Raw genomic sequence first — 19,296 nt, forward strand, 5'->3', positions numbered from 1 at the left:
TCTTGGGGTAAGTCTTAAAACTGTTTTTAAATGAAAAAAAAAAAAAAAAAAAAAAAAAACAAAAAACAAAAAATAAATAAATAAAAAAACAAACTACAAAAGGTATGATGCAATTTCAAAATGGAAGATTTTGAAAATCCACTTAAGTTAGAACCTTCCATACCTAAAGAATATCAAAGAACTAAAGTGTTAGGAAGTAACTATAAATGAAAATTTGAGATATGTATGTGTAGTTAATGACCAATTCTTACAAAATATTACATTTTAAACTTGTAATGCAACAAAATATATCTAATTTTTTCCGTATTATACGTGTATAAAAGAAGAATTGTATGTTTGGTGTTTTTTCGTTTTTTTGCCGAATTTTTAAGCGTATTATTATTTAAAATTTCAAATTTTTGACGAATAATTTCCGTATCGAATTTTTGCCGTCCGCGAATTTACTAGCTATGCTTGCTACCCAAGAGGTGTACCATGTAAGAAACCTTTTATCAGTAAGTAGACATTCCACACATTAAAATCTCGGGGATGACATGAATGGGTCGTTTGGAGACTCTCTTGGGCGACATGGCTGGGTCGTTTTGACTAAAAAAATTGAGAAGATCATTTTGTTTTTTGGTCATTTTTATATCCCTAATTAAATGATCAATTCCAAACACAAATTCCACTTTTCATATACATAAACACCAAACACAAACTATACACCAAATTTCAAACAAAACCAAACACAAATTCCAATTTTCAATTATATCATTCAAAACGATCCTTCCATGCACAATTCAAATAACTCAAAATCTTGTATTAACTCATACAACTAATGTACAAAGAATATTCAAAAACAAAAAAAAACAAAAAACAAAAAAAAAAAAAACAAAGACATTCAAATGACCTCACTAGGTCAATTGGGCTATATACAAAACGACCTCATGGAGTCATTTGGGGCACCTTGAAAACGACCTCACTGAGTCGTTTGGGGCTTTTTCAAACAATAATTTCCTTGGTTTCCTCCAACACTTGAATAATCTGACTAATTAGTCATATGCCATAGCCTTTACCCCATCACCAAAACATCAGGATAACGGCACGCTTCAATTCCACCAAAAAATTAGTTAAGTTTGTAACATAAGGTGCGCGCCCAAATAAAATCCAATTTCAACAGAAGGTGCGCACTCAAGCATGTTAGCCTTGCAACATGAGCTGAGACTGACCAAATTGTAATTAGTTTAATAGAGAACTGAATATACGGAACATACAGAAGCTTGACTGCCTATGCCTCAAATACCATCCCTACTTGTAGACCAGCCAAGCTTGACCAAATAAACATAGGGAATTCTTGATGGATGTGGACAAATTCCAAAAAAAAAAAAAAAAATGGAAAGAGACGGCTGGAGACGATGAAGGTAACTGGTTCGAGTTGTTGTTTTCCGGTTTCTTTTTTTAAGCTAGGGGTGTATTGGGCTTCTTGGTGGGCTTGGGCTGGAGGCTGCCCAATCGAATTTGATGAGTGCCCAATTAAATCACATATTGGTATTAGGTGGCTGGACCGCTGGAGCTAGCCTGTTATTCGTGTCTGTAACTAAACGAGGTATTCTTTCTCTCTGTCTCTTTGTCGGGGTAGGACATGTACGTCTTTAATCGAGGACTGGCATTTGAGGGGTTGTCTTTGATGGCATTTGGGAGCTTTCCCCAGGCAAACACTTTTATTGTATAAACTTTCACATTTTCCTGTGATGAGGATGTAAGGGATTTCTATCCACACTCGGAACAATATTGATGGGTAGGGAGGGCACTGGAAACTTTCATGGTTATTCATGAAAGCTCTTATTTGCTTCTCTCATGAATTTTTAGCTTTAGAGTGTGTTTGTTATGATGGAAACACTATGGAAAGGAAAGGAAAATAAGAGTGGTCCACCTTTTCCATAGTTTTTAAGGTGTTTGTTTACCATGAAAAGGAAATGAGCTTTTCCATATGGAAACAAAATCATGGAAATGGAAAAGGTTTTGTGTCCTTAGCTAACCCCTGAAAATTTTGTGGAAAGGAAAGGAAAGGAAATAGATAGCTAGGGACTTACTACTAATACACCCATGACCAACAATACAATTATTCCTTTCCATAGCTTTTGCAAACAAACATGATTATTCCTTTCCCCAGTTTTTACTTTCCTTTCCCCAGTTTACCAAACACATACTATTTAAATTTATTTCTTTTCCATTCCATTCCATTTTATAGTGGACCACCCATTTTACTTCCTTTCCTTTCCATGAGTTAAAATTTAACAAACACACCTTTAGAATGAATTCCGAAAATAAATACTTGGGTGTGCAATCAAACACACCATTATGTTTTTATTTGACGAAAAATGCCAAGACAACTCTTAACACTCCTAGAAAAAGGTTAATCCAACGGTTCATCATCTGAATTAAGCTTCGTTTGGAAAATACACAAGTTTAGACAGATCTTAACCTCGTCCTGACAAAAGTGTCCAATTTATTGAAATTCAAGATTATTCTTAAACACATCGATCTTGTTATAGATGTATGTGACTAGATGATCTGGGGTGTTGCAACGAGAGTTGTGAATAAAATTGTTCAAAAATTAACATGTTCTGGAATCTAGTTGTAACAAAATGTTTGTGCTTGTTTACCGTAGTAGTGTAGTACATCCACAAGACCAAGATAAGGCGACTGAAGACTCCTTCAACTTAACTTTAAATAGAACAGTAGACAACTTCAAATAGAGCAAAAACTAGAGTATGTAAATCTAAACCAGATATTTCATTTTGTCATTACTATTACTAATGACTAAGCTAAACCAGGAGGTGACTGAAGAGGAGTCTGAACTGGTCCTGCGGGAGAAGCTGATGTTGCGTCACAGTAGCCATTGAGAATATCACCCTCTTGTGTTGTAAAACCAAGTGAAGTAAACATACTAGGCCAGCAATAGTGAGAAATAATACGAATTGCTCGGCAACAATCAGTGCCTAGATCCGTCGTCTCACCATCCATGAAAAAAGTGACAATCTCGTTGGTGCAAGACTTAAGCTGCCATAAAGCACTCCAGCAATCTCCCGTGCTTCCACCTCCCTCGCCATCAAGCCGAGCCTTGAGGTTGTGCCCAGGCCTAAATGGCAGCTTGTTAGTCGACGCAGTAATAGCTCCCATGATGCATGATATTGTGAGCAGAAGAGCAAAAATGTTTTTGAAAGCCATGGAAATATCAAATGAATTGGAGACTTAGAATATGAGTGAAGATTGTAATTTGGATTGTTGAATTTATAGGGATGATAGTGAAGATCAAAAGACATCCGTTTGAATGAAAACTAGTTTGCATGTCTCTCTAATTATGTACAAGTTTTAAGTTCAAAAATTATTCATCTTCCACTATTGCCAAATTATTGAATGAATTAAGAAAATTAAAACTTTAAAAGTGGCACGAGGATATTAACTTTTCTGACTGTGCAACTGCTGAAAACACACCATGTTTGCAAGGGTGAGTTCATTTCGGATTTTTGGTTCAATTTTAAGTGAAGCTGGCAAGCTACAGAAGAAACACATCACACAACTATAGCAGAGATTAGTGGTTCAACTTCCAGTGAAATTAGCTTGTGTGTATGATCAAGTCCAACCTGTGGGGAGCTCGTTTGCATCAACATTTGGGAACCCTTGATTTTTCATAGGAAATTAGCTTTAGACTACTCAATCAGAAAATTCCAATGCAGTAACCATTCTACACTAGCCATGCAGCCCGACCTGTGGCCGGGTTGCTATTTCAAAACCTATTATGTCTGGCCTGTTAATTTTGAGGGTTTTAATTTTGGTTGATCTGCTTAATGCATAAGTTCATTTGTATAATGAACACGTGGTAACATTTTCACCAGTTGTTTGAGTTATTCGACAGAATAGCAAATCTGCCCGCCGATGGCTGGTAGGGGTGGGCAATGGGCCGGGTCGGGCTAGCCCGGCCCTAAACATTTAAAGCCCTTCAGATATTAGGGCCGGGTCAGCCCGGCCCTAAAGTCAACATAGGGCGGGTCACAAGTCTAAATCTCAAGCCGACCGACCACAGCCCTCTTTAAGGGCTTTAGGGTCGGGCTTTAGGGCCTAGCCTATATATTTTTCTTTTTTTACTACATCGTTTTAAAACTCATTTATATTACAAAATGTACAATAATCTACAAACTCAAAGTCCAACCAATCTAATAATAATCTGTATAAGTCCAAAAATTTAAAATGCACATCCACAATCTAATGAATCAAGTACATCGAGAGAGTTCGAATTTGTTCTTCCTTGTACTCAAACCTCACTAAAATTACATTTAACATTGAAATACATAGACAAATAATTATATTATCATTTTAAAGGAAGAAGTAATAGATATAAAGAAGAAACATAATAGTTTTGGTTAAGGGTCATGGAAGTTGTTAAACTATTTGTAATATCATAAATTATTTCTATAATAGATTCAAACAAATATAATATTACCTTTCTTCTAATTTAAAAGTGATTCAAGCTTTGTATATGGAAATGAAAATATTGGCTTTTGAACAAGTGATGGAGAAAAGTTTGAGATTATAAATATCATTTTTCTGACAAAGGGTGTTTTTGGTTTCTATGTTACAAATGTCCGCTCAGATTTTGCTTTAATGGTGTGGAAGGAAACCTTTAGTTTTAGACTTGGCTTGGATGTGAATAAAAATATAATTTATAAGAAATAAGTGAGAAAAGAAATTGAGAATAATAAGTTATGGACTTTGACTTGATGATCAAAGGAATAAAGTCTTATTTTTTATTAAATTAGTGCTCATTGTTCTTCATGGGCGCTAAGTTGACAAGTTTTGTTATATAAAACAAGTTATTGGAAGTACCCTTGGGTGTAAGTGATAAATTACAAAGGACAATGTTATTTTAATTGAAAATATTTAACAAAGAGTTGGACAATTATGGTATGTGTATTTATAGTGAAAGTATGAAACAGGGCCGGTTAGGGCTTGGTTAGGGTCGGGCCGGCCCGGCCCTAAACTCTGTGAGGGCTTTAGTTGTGAGGGTTTTATAGGGCTTAGGGTCGGGTCGGTCAGGGCCGGGTTAGGGTCGTTAGGGCCAAATTCCCACCCCTAATGGCTGGGCTTGCTATACATTTCTTGTTAAATTAGTAATAATTAGTAACAAATAATAACACACCATCATTAACGCCAAGTGTAAAAATTTATCTATTTAATTATTTTTATAACGTTGTTATCATCCGTGTCTGGTTCTGTACCCATCCATATGCAAGCATAATTTTCAATGAAAATAACAATAATAACATAATTTTACAATGTATGGTAACAATAATAACACTTCACCACTAATGATATGGTAAATATAATACTCTTGGACTTTAGTTCATTGCATATTAATTAGTAGGCCAAACATATCATTCAGACACTAAATAAATTACAAACAATGAGTCAAAATTATTCAATCCTTCAACTGAGATGATTTCAGTTGTGGATGTGTATGAAAAGTAACTCTAGGAAACGACCAAACTATACCCTTCCAGTCCCCTCCCACATTGCAATTGACAAATGAATAACTTAAGTTCTCATTGATGGATGCTCTATGTTCATTTTGGTACTAGACTTGCCATATAACTGCACATTGAACTCAACTCCACAATGACAATAATTCCGTGCAAACAAATTTGACAGATAAAAAAGTGATAAATATAGTGAACAAAGCTAGAACTCTTGTATACATGATCATAAGAACCAACAATGTATAAAAACAATACATTGAAAAGAGCCATTTAAAAAGTAACAATCTATTGTTATGATCATAATCAACTTAAAAAGAGCCATTTAATGTAACACAATACATTTTCTGATTTTAACTATTTTTTACTACTTTCATTGAAGACTTTTGTTTGGCTCTCATTACATATGCATTCAAGCATCATAAGACAACTATTGACTAATTGAAAGAAAATAGAAAAGAGTAAGTTTGAAGTAAGATATGTACCATTGGAGAAATGGACTGAGTATAAGGTCTTCCTAAATGGTCACATGGTAAGTCATATAAATTTCTTAGATAGTTTTCCTAAGTCAACATAAATGCCACTATATTATATTGTCCAATAGGAAACCTTATATGTATATGGACATCATTTCTTTTCACGACAAACACTACTTCTTTCTTCGATTATGTGAAATATTTTAGATATCATTTACGCAAAAATACATAAAACAATGAAATGAGGTGCATATTTATTTGGTAGCATATATATATAAATGATTGAAGTGTGAGTTGTTTCTACCTACATACTATTTTTTAAAAGTAAACACTGAAGCACATTAGTATATAAATTAGTACCTGGGTGGAAAGAGAAACATACATTTGACGGATCAGCAGGCCCAAGCAAATCAAGATAGTCGTATGATTTTATGATTGTGAAGTGGAATGATCGATGAAGGTGACACAAAATATTCCTATCTGCAAAATAGTTTTCATGTATTTCACCGAGCCTACCATATGTATTTTTTTTTTCACAGCTGGGTTCCAAAAAGGAACAGAACTACTCAACTACACTTGCATGTTGAACTAATAATATTGGATGATAGAATTAAAAGTTTTATTTAGTCTCAACAAAAACGAACGTACAATGAGTAGTCACTTGAGAAATGCCTTGAACCCATATAAAATGCTTTAAAATCCATCGAAAATGTCAACTCTATTAGTAACAGGTACATACTATTGTTAACTGATGATTTAAAAAAGAAAAGCACAAAACTACTTGTCCTTTGTATCAACAGGCTACATTAGCCTTGATTTACTGAAAGGGGGTTATACAGAGAGGAAGAGCTTCCCTTGAACCCATGATGGATCATAATTTTGTTCTTGAGATATAAATACACGTAAGGCTGTTGTTTGAACCAATGAATACGTCACATCAGTTCGTAATGAAGGTGTCATGAAGAAACTGTAAAAGTACCTCAATTACTGTTATTCTCTTCAAAAGCAATGAGCAGGCTTGAAATCTAACGTGTATTAATCTGGGTAAATAAGCATGTACCTTGAAATTTATCACATCAATTTCGATTAATTAGAGAAAAATAATAGAGCATAATATGACGTACATTAGAAAATGTGAAGAATGGGAAGGCTTTTTGATTGACCTTGCTCCATTACCCACCTAAACAAAAGATCCTGAAAAATCATTTATTCAATAATAAACTTTATATCATCTAGATCCATTATTTGTATGATTGGGAGTCAAATTACCTGTGGCTCACAATCCGAAGGGTTAGGATGCATTGTATTCACGAAACATTCACCAATTTATTGTCATGACCTACAAAATCGACACAAAAAATGAAAGTACTAATAAATTACAATGCAATTCATGGATTATAAGAGATTGGTAGCTTTCAAGACATACTATTTAAAAAATGATATTAAAAGGCAATAATGAGATGCATGATGACTTGAATACATAATTAATACCAACACGAACTAATGAATTGCAAAAATAACAAATCAACGAAACGAAATCTCTTCAAATAATCAACACGTGCATATTCAATTAATTACTTCATACATTTCCGTTAATAAAAAATAGTCATCTCCTTACTTGAAATAGTTGGACACATCCTCCTCCGTAAAAGTGCTTTCAACTAGAAATGTCAAATAAATCTGTTTGACCCTGCAACAACAACACCAGGATTACTCCTATCATTTCTGTACTCCATGTATCTTGGAGCATCTTCAGCCAAGACTACTGCATGTAGCCCATGGGGTCTAAAACTCAATGACAAACAACAATATTATGAGATTAATATAATAAAAAAAGTTACGAAAGAGGATGTCCAGAAAAAGTCAGTGATTGCACCTGTCAATGAGGCGGATACTGTTTTTCAGTCGTGCAAGCAACTTTGTCAAACTATAACCAGCTTTCCCATGCTTTCTTGATATAACAACGGCAGGGAGGCAATTGACACAGGGCAACCTCTTCTAGATTTCAACAGCTCGGTGAGTTCCAACTCTAGCTTTTCAAGAGACCCAGGCAGGAAATGGCCGGTCATCAGTAATAAGATCATTGGACTTTTGACTAAATATCTGGGAGAAGCTATCTTGGTACAGGTTGGCCATGGAAGTACTTCCATGCTTACAGAACCCCTTGTTGAAGTAATGGCAAGCTTTCACAGGGAACTCAGGCAAGCTGGGAGACCGCCGGCTAGTTCTAGCACTCATATTGCCCAATGTTCCATCTGGGTAGAAGAAATTGCTTGAGAAATCATGTCCACTATGGTTAACAGCATCCAATTGATCCTCCAAGCTAAAAAATTGTGCTTGGTTGTGGAACCGATAGTCATTAGAAATTGTATCCGAGTAGGCAGGAGAAATAAAGTCCATATTATGAAGTGGTTGTTGATCGACCATCACTAACGGATCCCAGTAAGGAGGAGCAACACGTAGAGTAGCAGGAGAAGAAAACGGATGGGATGAAGCTGGGGAAAACAGAGTGAACTGCAAAGGGAGATCAGAAGTGGGTGTCGGATTAATAGAAGCAGGGGGGATTGGTGCTAAGATTCCAGGCTTTGGAGATAGTCCAAGCTCAAGTTTGGCTTGGGTAATTAATGATTGAATTGAAATGTCAGGGCCAAAGGCCAACCGAATCATATATCTTTCACCATTGTCTTGTAATAAAAGATACCCAATGATCTTAGAAACATGGTCAGGCTCTAAAGTTTGAATTCTATCGTAAACATTTTTTGTAGCCTCTGTAAAATCCATTTTATATTGATTCTCTGTGTATACATAGCAAGGAAATTTAGAAGATGAATCATGGAGGAAGCACTAACAATAATATTGCGACATAACATTCAGCAAGGAAAGAAACAAATTCATAATAATAGCCATTAACAAATATACAAAGAATATATATTGCAGATCAAATTTCTTTCCTTGGGGAAGGTGGGTACCTGTTTGATCCCTCCAGAATGTAAGAGATATAACAAAAAATAACTAAATTGGAAGCTAAGGGAGAACAATTTGATTGTCCAACTCACGTGGATGCAACAACTTACTATAAAAAATCAAGTAGTTTAACATTATGTCCGAGCGTCAACCAAGATACATACGGAAAACAGAATGGAGCTTGAAAGAAGCCTATCATGACAATGACAGACATACTACCTCAATTCTTTTTACAAGGATGTTGAGCCCATATATCTCTGCAACTCGTGCACTGGCTATAGCTCCAATATCTCTTAAATTGCTTGACGCTACCAACTGGTACACATGTTTTCTGGTTAAGCAGGATATCATCTCACAGTAATAAAAGTTAACCAAAGAGTTATAGGTTTAACACCTTCATCTCTCTCTTTTAATCGTTTGAAGAAGAAGGTCAGGGGACGCTATCTACGTTAAATACTTTCAAATAGGCAAGAGTCATCCTCTTTTCCCAATTTTAGTCTCACTTTAACCCCCACTTTAATATAACTAAATAAATTTATTTTATATGTGCTGATTAGTATTGTGTTCGTCTCTTGTGATTCACTTACCTATTATCTCTCTCTCTAAAGAAGAATAGAATATGGGAAGAATTACTCTCTATGTTGTTGGTCAAGACCATAGTCATCGTTGAAGGTACTCCTCATTTCTATTTCACTTAATTTCAATTGTTTCTGGGGTTCAATTTGTGTGAGAATTAGTAAGAATTTGCAAGTCTGGTGTAGTGTTTAATCAACTACTGTGTTTTCACACACACTGCAAGTTAAAGACCAAAAATACTAACATAACACATAATAAAGAAGTTTGCTCCACAGAATTGTCTGTCTCTTCTTATTTCATGCCAAAATAGTAACTGGAAGAAGTGCTCAAAACATAATCATCAACTAATATCATTGATGCAATTCTTGTACGGAAGCAAACCACATGCAATTCTAGTACGAAAACTGACCAAAAGTATAACAGACTTGTATTTTCTATACTGTTCTTAGAAAATTGTATGCTAGATAGATACTTTTCTTAGACTACATTAGCACTGCTGGATACCATTTTATGGCTTAAGTTAACCTCCAAGTATGTGACAGTAGTTGTAAAACTATATTTAACAACTTCACAGGACTTACATGGAACAGAACTTAGAGTTTATGTACGATGAGCTGAGCACCATGTTGGGGTTGAAGAGTTATGACAGTGTACGGTGCATGGACATAGGTGGATGAAAGCTCGAAAGAAAAACGTTGTAGGATCATGGCTATAGCCATCTTTGATTCTATCAAGGCAAAACTCTGGCCAAGGCATATCCTTGGACCCCAATCAAAGGGAAAGAATGAAATTGGATTCTTTGTAGCCTTAGAAACTCCTCCAGAGAATCTCTCTGGATTGAACTCTTCAACATCTTCACCCTAAAGACGAAGATCACAGTGAGCTAAAAGTGTTTGGAGTGCAATTTCAGTGCCTGGTGGTAGAATGACTTCTCCAAGTTTCATTTTCTTATTAGTACCTCTTATAAGTAAAACAATCAGAGGGTATAACCGAAGAACTTCATAAAAAATCATATCGACCTGAGAAGAAGGTACGATGACCACATCAGTACATCAAAATATTTGTATTTATGTTAATGGATATAATAAATTAATAAGTTCAAGAAAATAGGATTCATGAACTGCACCACTTACTATTTTTAGGTGGTTCAACCCATCAAAATCTGGAGCTTTTCTCCCAAAGCAATACGTCTTCCCTCGCTTTTCTCTTGCCAATCTGGATGCATACTCAATACTATCATCGTATAGATCACCTGAGCGGCACCTGCAGTATCATCAACGCTTTCCTTGACAACAGCCAATTTGTTCAAGCTGATCTTACACTGAGCAAGTGCCTACAAAGAAGAACTTTCATACTTCAGAAGCTAGAGATCTTTAACTCAGTTTCAGAAGAAACTGATTCCAGATTCGTTCCACACGAACGGAAATCATCTTAGTTCTTATCGGAAAAAAAAAAACGAAGGGTCGGGTCTTTTTTATTTGATATTTACTAAAATAGCCTGCGGTAGAATTGAAATAACGGGCGTAGAATTGAAATAAGAGACGTACTTTTATTTTATTTTTTTTCAACACACATGAAAAGACAATTTTGACTTGTGTTAAATTAGAGAGGACACCAAATTCAGAGTTAGTTTGGTAAGAAGGCAAGTAATTACTTTTTAAGTAGGGACAATTTTAAAAACTTTACTGACGTAGCTCACTATGAGTATCCTGGAAGAACCGATATTAATGTAGGTAGGATGTGTACGAAGTTGGGCGGGTATGACAAACCAAACTGAGTCAGTCAACTTGGTCTTTAATATCAAACTCGAAAACATGTGAGCCCATTTCATGCAGCCTTATAATGGTCGGAATTATAAAATCACATTTGGTGTCACAAACAATTTTTTTTTTTTTTTTTCAATAATGGGTTTAGTTTTTTTTTTTTTTTTTTATTGATAAAGAATTTTACAAATAATTAGGACAAGCGTGCAACAAGCTGCGCCGCAAGTCCTTTCTGAATAGCAACCTATTCTTCTAAAAACAAACTCGTTAGAACCACCTGTCATAACATTACTGTCCATAACTTTCTGAAGTCTCTTGAGAAGCTCAACATTACTGTCCATAACCCATTTCTCAATAATGGGTTTAGTTTTTTTTTTTTTTTTTTTTTTATTATTATTATTATTATTATTATAGGATTGTCACAAACAAATTGGACCAGCTGCAATACTGTGTAAATACTAGACCGGGATATTTATAATGACAATTGGGCCAAACCAAATCCTATGCCCATCATCAGCTGTTGCTTCAAATCAGAGTTCAGACTTCAAGCCAAAAAAAACGAAAAAAGAAAAGAAAAGAAAGAATTCAGACTTCAGAGTACAAAAGCTTGGGTCTTTAAACACGACAGACGACACAACTAATCATGTTTACATCTAAGTATCTAATAGTCAATGGAGAACATTTATCCCAAGCATACAAATAATATTATCCCCTCCCCCCTATGTAAAATACTAGTCATTCCATCTATGGAAGGGCACTGAGATCTTTTCATGAGGAAGAACACAGTCAATTTGGGTTGACTTGGATCTGTCGTAGTCTTAGAGGTAAGTCTATAGAACGGGGGTGGGGTGGGGGGTAAACTAAAAATTGTTTATATTCTTTAGAACTTGTAACATATAGCTTATTGCAAAAGGAAAGTTATATATATATGCATGAATATTAATGCTTTTAATACTGGGTTGTGTTACATATTTAGAGCATCTTTGGGTGAGATATTATCCTAGCATCAAATACTAAATTTTCAATAATTTGGTTTATTTTCATCTTCAGGAAAGACAGATGCTGATGAAAACACCAAAACAAACACCAAATCAACCAAAATTTGGTGTTTGCTTTAGTGTTGTATCAAATCTCTCTCGTGGTTTTTCCAACCCCTCAGGGGCTTGGGTTAGAGTGTGGGCTTCAATCACGCGGTTTTGCGAAAACCGCTCGAGAGATTTGAAAAGAGAAGAAAGAAAAAAATTGATGTGGGACACATTACGCGGTTTCTAGAAAACCACGTGGGCTTAGGCATCTAAGTTGGGCTTCTGTGGCACGGTTTTGTGAAAGCTGCGTGGGCTATACGATGCAGTTTATCCTAAATCATGTCATTTCATGTCAACTATTTGATATTTGATATCGCTCTTGAAGTTGGTTAGTATTTTTCTGGTTTGGTTCGAATATTTGGTGTTTTTTTTTGTTTCTCTCCTAAAGATGCTCTTACATTATTTACAACACACTGAGTAACAAGATATTACTCTAGAACGGCTCTATAAAGAACACTTTTACTTAGCTAGCACCGTCTGGATTACAACTTGAGGATTCAGCATTTAGTCATTTTCAATTAAGTTTCAGGCCCTCCAGCCTTCCTTCCAGTGTGCCACTTTAAATTTGAACACCATAACAAGGTGTGCATAAACAGATAATGTTTATTATAAGCAACAGTTTGCTATAAATCCATGAAACGTTCACTTTCAAAGAAACATCTTAATCAAAGGCAGAACTGCCCAATTTCATAACCATGATAAACCTAAAGAAGTTTTTGCTTCAGAACTCGCGAGAGAAGCTTGCGCCTGCCACGCCACTACTTTGTGGAGCCAGGACATCAACCATATCTCCATCTTCCAAGGAATACTGCTACCACACCAAAAATAAAAGTGGGATTTAATTAGACCACTTGCATGTCATAATTAAAGAAAATATGAGAATATAGAAAGTAAATAATTAAATAGACAAATACGTCATTGGGAGTCTTGCTTCCCAGCATCCTATCTCCCTCAGGAGTTATGAAGCGAAGTGTGTTGTATTCCAACGATTGTGAAAGATGATATTCGTCCAAGACCTTCTGCAGTTTGTCACCTTTCTTGATCACAAACAACGCTCTTTTACCTTCCTATAAACAACAGCCATAAAAATTTAACTATTAAGTCGGTATTAAAGACACTCTTAGTAGAATTTAGGAATTTCTCTATGTCAATTTAACGTACCTGATCCTTGAAACAGATACGGATTTTGACATCGTCTATGGGGTTTGCATTATATGAGTACTGAACCAACGACATATTTCGCTTTTGTTATTATACCCTTTTTTTTCTCTTTCCTTTTTTTTGGGTGAACTAGTGTTACCCCCTACTAGATGAGCCAATTAGGATTTCCCCCCACTAGATGGGAAATTAGGGTCTCCCCCCTAAATACACAAAAAAAAAATTCGGTCAACCCACTTTGACTTTTTGTGTGTATTTAGGGAGAAGACCCTAATTTCCCATCTAGTGGGGGAGAAATCCTAATTGGCTTATCTAGTGGGGGGTAATACTAGTTAACCCTTTTTTTTTTTTTTTCTGTTTCCATACTGTTATTTCTCCCAACTCTATTTAAAGACCAAGAGGACGAGTAGCGGTGATTTTCAAGTATGATGTTTCAGCTTTCAAGATTCAACATTACTGGCTTTACTGCAGTAGTGTGTTTTGGAGAACTGTGGTAGTTTTCAAATGACCTTTGAACCTAGTCACTACTCCAATAGGCGCGTTTTGGAAAGCTGTGCAGGCAAATAACATTCACAATTCCACATTTTGGTTTTTCCAAGAGAAATTCTATGTTTTGGTCATGATAATGGACCTGCGAGTCATCGCACTACCTTCCGAAGTCATGGTATTGGAACTTACACATGCTTCTGCGGGTATCCACTTTGGTCATCAAGTCATCACCCGACCTGTCCAGAGCATGGCCGGATCGGAGTTCACACTTACGCAATATTCTGGTTCGCAGGTGAAATCGCAATGGTCCACGCCCCGAGTACTCTAATTGGTTTCTGATTCAAATTGGAAACTTCTATAAACTTTTTTATCAGACTTTCCTAATCCAACACAAAAAAGGCTTAGCCAATAAGAGAACTAGCCATGTCTTCTGATCAATCTTTCCCTTAATTCTAGTACGCAAATAAGAGAAATAGCATTCTTTCTACTCTAATGGCTGATTGGTCAGGTCTTCCAGAAGAACTCCTGTCTCTCATCTGCCAACGACTCAATTCTTTTGTCGATTACTTGCAGCTTACAGTGGTTTGCAAGTCATGGAGATGCATTAGTTTCTTACAATCCACTACCACAACTTCCTCTGCTCATGCTACCCCAAGAAAAAACTACATCAACACGTCATCATTGTTGAGAACTCTCTGTATTGTTTTCCTAATTGAAGAATGTTCTCTACAACTTATTTATTGAAGCAACTCACTTGGCTATATATATAGCCTTACAAAAGAAACTACTTGCTGCCCACGTTTTACACCTCTACTAATGTGGTAACAGCAAACTAACTAGCCCTGAACAGTAGGGTTATTCAAACCACTAATCCAACTAAGCCCTAAAGACTCAATCAAACAAAGACTAAATCAACCAACTACTTCAACATCCTCCCTTAATCTATCTGAATGCCACCTGCATTTAGTTTATACCAGGATCAGTGCAGACCCTCAACAGACTTCTCAGCTTCACGAATACATCAAGCTTTAGTGGCTTGGTCATTATGTCCGCAATCTATTCTTGAGTGTAACAAAAGACCAGCTTCAAAACTCCATCTTTGGTAAGCTCGCCAAGAAAATGAAACCTGACATCTATATGCTTGCTTCGACCATGTAATACAGGATTCCTCGAAAGCTTAATAGCTGAACTGTTATCACAAAAGACTGTTGTCCCATCATTTTGAACAAGATTAAACCTCTTTAGAATCCTTCTCATCCAAATTGCTTGACAAGCACACGAAGCCGCAGCAACAAATTCAGCTTCAGTAGTGGACAAAGTGACTATTGGTTGTAGTGACTATTGGTTGTTTCTTCAACTGCTAAGAAACCGCGCCCGAATATAGCATGAATACATAACCTGCAGTACTCTTTCTATGGTCTAAGTCTCCAGCGTAGTCACTATCTGTATAAGCAATCAGTTCCTCATCTCCTCCCTTTTTATAAAGTATCCCAAAATCAAAGGTCCTTTTCAAATACCTCAACACCCTTTTGGTTGCCTGAAGATGAATCTCTGTGGGACGATCCATATACTTGGTAAGAAGACTCCTACAAACATGATGTCTAGTCGAGTAGCAGTCAAATACATTAGACTGCCCACTACTTGCTTGTAACGACTACTATCCACCCTTACTCCATTTTCATCTCTCATGAGTTTGAAACCTGGAACAATCAGATTATGAACTGAATTGCATTTATCCATATCAAACCTTTCCAACACCTCCTGTATACTTCTTTTGACACATAAAAAAATACCCTCTGATCGTTGCATCACTTCTATACCAAGGAAATACCTCATCTTTCCAAGGTCTGTCATGTCGAACTCATGCATCATAGATCTTTTAAATTCAAAGAACATATGCTCATCATTTCCCGTAAAGATCAAATCATTAACGTAGAGACAGACAATTAACATTTTACCTCCTTCCTTTGCTTTTATGAACAAAGTATGTTCATAAGGGCACCGCTCGAAACATTCCTTAGCAAAATATGACTCTATACGACTATACCAAGCAAGTGGAGCTTGTTTTAGTCCATATAAAGCTTTCTTCAACCTGTATACTTTTTGCTCATCACCTTTCTTCTCATAACCAGGAGGTTGCGCGACAAAAACCTCTTCACTAAGTTCTCCATGGAGGAAAGCTGATTTCACGTCTAATTGATAAATCGTCCACCTTTTCTGAGCTGCAAGAGAAACCACCAATCGAACAGTATCCAAACGAGCTACAGGTGCAAAAACTTCAGTGTAATCCACCCCATGTACTTGGGCGTATCCCTTTGCAACTAAACGGGCCTTGTACTTCTCCACCTCACCATTTTCATTAAGCTTTGTCTTATACACCCATTTCACACCAACCTTCTTTGCCCCAGCAGGCAAATCCGTCAAATCCCATGTATCATTTCTCTCAATAGCCTTTATCTCCTTATCCATTGTTGTCCTCCACTTCAAACTCTTCATAGCATCCCCAAAAAGAACTGGATCATTATTGGAAGCAAACATGGCTAAGTATGCCAAGTCTTCTTCTTCTTCGAAGAGACCTTCTCCACTCACATAGTCCTTCATCCAGACAGGTTGCCTTCTCTCGCTTTCTTCACAGGATGAATGACTCTCACTCGAGCTTGATGAACTCCCTTCAATTCCACTCATATCTGAACCACCACTTTCTTCCCCTGTACTATCATGTTGATCAGCTTCTTCAGTAACGTCACCTCCATGAGGCACAAACTGATTCGGTCTCATTGTCTTCCCATTCCAAATCAGCAACAATAGCGTTATCGTGACCCATGTCCCAATCCCATCTTTTGTTTTCTTCAAAGACAACATCTCTACTCACCATTATCTTTTGAGAAATAGGATCGTATAATCGATAAGCTTTTGATTCTTCACTGACTCCAAGCAAGACGTACCTTATACTCTTATCGTCAAGCTTGGTTCTTTTGCAATCAGGGACATGAACATGTGATATACATCCAAATACTCGAAAGTGATCAACTAGGGGTTTAACACTGCTCCAAGCTTCTTCTGGAGTTTTGTTTTTCACTGCAAGTGTTGGGCTTCTATTCTAAACATGAACCGTCCAATTAACAGCTTCTGGCCAAAATGTTTTTGGGATTTGCTTTTCTGATAGCATGCTTTGAACCATATTCATAATAGTCCGATTCTTCCGCTCCGCAACCCCATTTTGTTGTGGGGTGTAAGCAGCAGTCAGTTGTCATCGTATACCATTCTCGTTACAGAATTCAGTGAACTCTCGTGAAGTAAACTCACCTCCACGATCAGTATGAAAACCTTTGATGCATGAACCAGCCTCCTTTTCGACACGATTCTTATAATGTTTGAAAGTAATGAATGCTTCAGACTTCTCTACAATAAAGTAAACCCATGTTTTCTGGCTGAAATCATCAATAAACGTGATTATGTACCTCTTTTTGCTATTTGAAATTGGATTAATGGGTCCACATATGTCAGCATGCACGAGTTGAAGAACATGAGTAGCTTTCCATGTAGTCTCCTTAGGGAATGGATCTCTTTGTTGCTTCCCAACCAAGCAATCTTCACACACCTTCAACTGAGCTTCAAAGCTAAGCAATCCTCTTACCATCATTTTTTGTTGAAGAACTTTTAGACCCTTGTAGCTTAAGTGTCCATATCTGCAATGCCAAAGCCTAGCTGTATCTTCTGTGGATGGGAGTACGAAAGAACACCTGCTTCTTCGAATGGATCTGAGCAAACAGCTTAAACATTCGATTTGAAGACATTGTAGTTGATATATGTAAAAACTATGTTTTTACTCCTACTTAACTAATTATGCTAAGAAGAAGTAAAAACATGGATTATTCTATTTGTTATCAAAGTTATACTCTTAATTATCATGCAATAACGGGAGTCAAAATTTGTTCCACTCCTAGTTGCTTAAACGTAACAATTTCTCTAACTTAACAATTCTATAATATCAATGAGAGCAATGGTTTAATTATACTAATATGGTGAAATTAACTAATTAATATATTCTAAATTATACTATGACAATTTAATGAGAAGATGTGAATGAGAAGAAGAGTATTAGGGGGATTTGATTCCACTTTGATTAATTCTTAATATGCTAGTATAGAGTTGTTGCAATCCTAATCTTTCTGTTTTCACATAAAGTTTAGGTCCTTTTAATCCCTAATTATTCATAGTAATCTCTACTAACTAATAATTAGCATGTGAGGCAGTTGAAACTCATTCTCATGATGAATTAATTACCTTCTAGAGTGAAATATTTTACTACAACTATGCTACATTAACACATCAAGTCATCATCAAAGCTTCAATCAAACCCCTCTAATGGAGGTTTAGCTATGATTCATTAAACTATCATGATTAAAAGAATAAGAATAAGACATAATTAAGAACTACTTTATTAAAGATAACTTGAATTGAATTAATGGTGACTAGGCTAATAAAATAATAACTAGGGTTTAAAACTAAAGAAGAAAACTAATTCATTATCTAATTGGGGAGTCTAATTAACTAAAAGGTGAGATCCTTAGAGTTGTGCCTTAGTCCTCTTTATATAGGAGAGGGCTAGGTTTACAATTTCGTTCATCGGCTTTAGAGCTATGTTTTGGGCCACTAAATCAAGCCCAAAACCTAATTACTTAAGTCCAAAAAGGGTTTCTCTATTAGAAATTACTGCAATAGTCTTTTTGTCCACTTTTACTCCTATGATTGGATCAAGGCCTAGACCATTAGAAAGCTCTTTCCAAACTGGTCGTTTTGACATATAGTAGGCCCAATTCCTAGGTCTGAGTCCAAAGATACGTCCTGCGAAAATTCTATTGACTTTTATGCTCTATTTTTGCTCGCGTTGACTTTGACTGAGCTTTAAAAAGGGTTTTTCTCCTTGAAACTTGGGATTTAATCAAAGAACTTCGTAGTAACCAACATTTGCTCCTTTCTCTTGCAAAAGTGACATATTTCTTCACATATTTGACTCCAATACCTGAAATACATAAAAGTACGTAAATAATACTAACTCTTATTTATTATAAACATAACTGGTCTAAATGTAATATTATTAAGGGGTTAAAACTACATTTTTAGGCTCTTATCAGTAGTCTCCATAATTAAGCCTCTTTCAGGATGGTATATCTTGCACGTTCCTTGTTGTATGAGAGTTGTAAGACCCTTCTCAACTAATTGTCCAATGCTCAACAAATTGTCATTCAATCCTGGAATATAGAATACT

The 19,296-nt window shown here is 36.1% G+C and overlaps 1 protein-coding gene and 2 pseudogenes across 2 annotated transcripts; all 3 read right to left on the reverse strand.

Annotated features, from left to right (window-relative positions):
- Window positions 1-2,802: 2,802 nt before the first annotated feature.
- On the reverse strand, window positions 2,803-3,162 carry LOC147518098 (egg cell-secreted protein 1.2 pseudogene; annotated as a pseudogene).
- A 4,089-nt stretch (window positions 3,163-7,251) lies between these two features.
- Window positions 7,252-8,770, reverse strand: LOC147518099 (zinc finger CCCH domain-containing protein 18-like; annotated as a pseudogene). The gene is made up of 3 exons (XR_015213998.1): window positions 7,866-8,770; window positions 7,608-7,774; window positions 7,252-7,328 (listed from the first exon to the last, which is right to left on the reverse strand). The product of XR_015213998.1 is annotated as a zinc finger CCCH domain-containing protein 18-like (transcript).
- A 4,118-nt stretch (window positions 8,771-12,888) lies between these two features.
- On the reverse strand, window positions 12,889-14,759 carry LOC147518100 (putative small ubiquitin-related modifier 6). The gene is made up of 4 exons (XM_086594731.1): window positions 13,873-14,759; window positions 13,539-13,680; window positions 13,292-13,444; window positions 12,889-13,185 (listed from the first exon to the last, which is right to left on the reverse strand). Exons 2-4 carry the CDS (start codon window positions 13,611-13,613, stop codon window positions 13,099-13,101), a joined length of 315 nt encoding a protein of 104 aa, XP_086450857.1. The 5' UTR covers window positions 13,614-13,680; window positions 13,873-14,759; the 3' UTR covers window positions 12,889-13,098.
- Between the last annotated feature and the right edge of the window lie 4,537 nt (window positions 14,760-19,296).

Source organism: Coptis chinensis, chromosome 2 (assembly GCF_015680905.1).
Source record: "Coptis chinensis isolate HL-2020 chromosome 2, ASM1568090v1, whole genome shotgun sequence".
NCBI lineage: Eukaryota > Viridiplantae > Streptophyta > Magnoliopsida > Ranunculales > Ranunculaceae > Coptis > Coptis chinensis.

Excerpts from the sequence above, each read along its gene's own strand:
- LOC147518100 (XM_086594731.1), bottom strand. The coding sequence starts at position 13,613 with ATGTCGTTGGTTCAGTACTCATATAATGCAAACCCCATAGACGATGTC. Across the intron at positions 13,445-13,538 it reads GTATCTGTTTCAAGGATCAG|GAAGGTAAAAGAGCGTTGTT; the intron begins GTACGTTAAATT and ends TGTTGTTTATAG. Across the intron at positions 13,186-13,291 it reads GAAGCAAGACTCCCAATGAC|TATTCCTTGGAAGATGGAGA; the intron begins GTATTTGTCTAT and ends GTGTGGTAGCAG.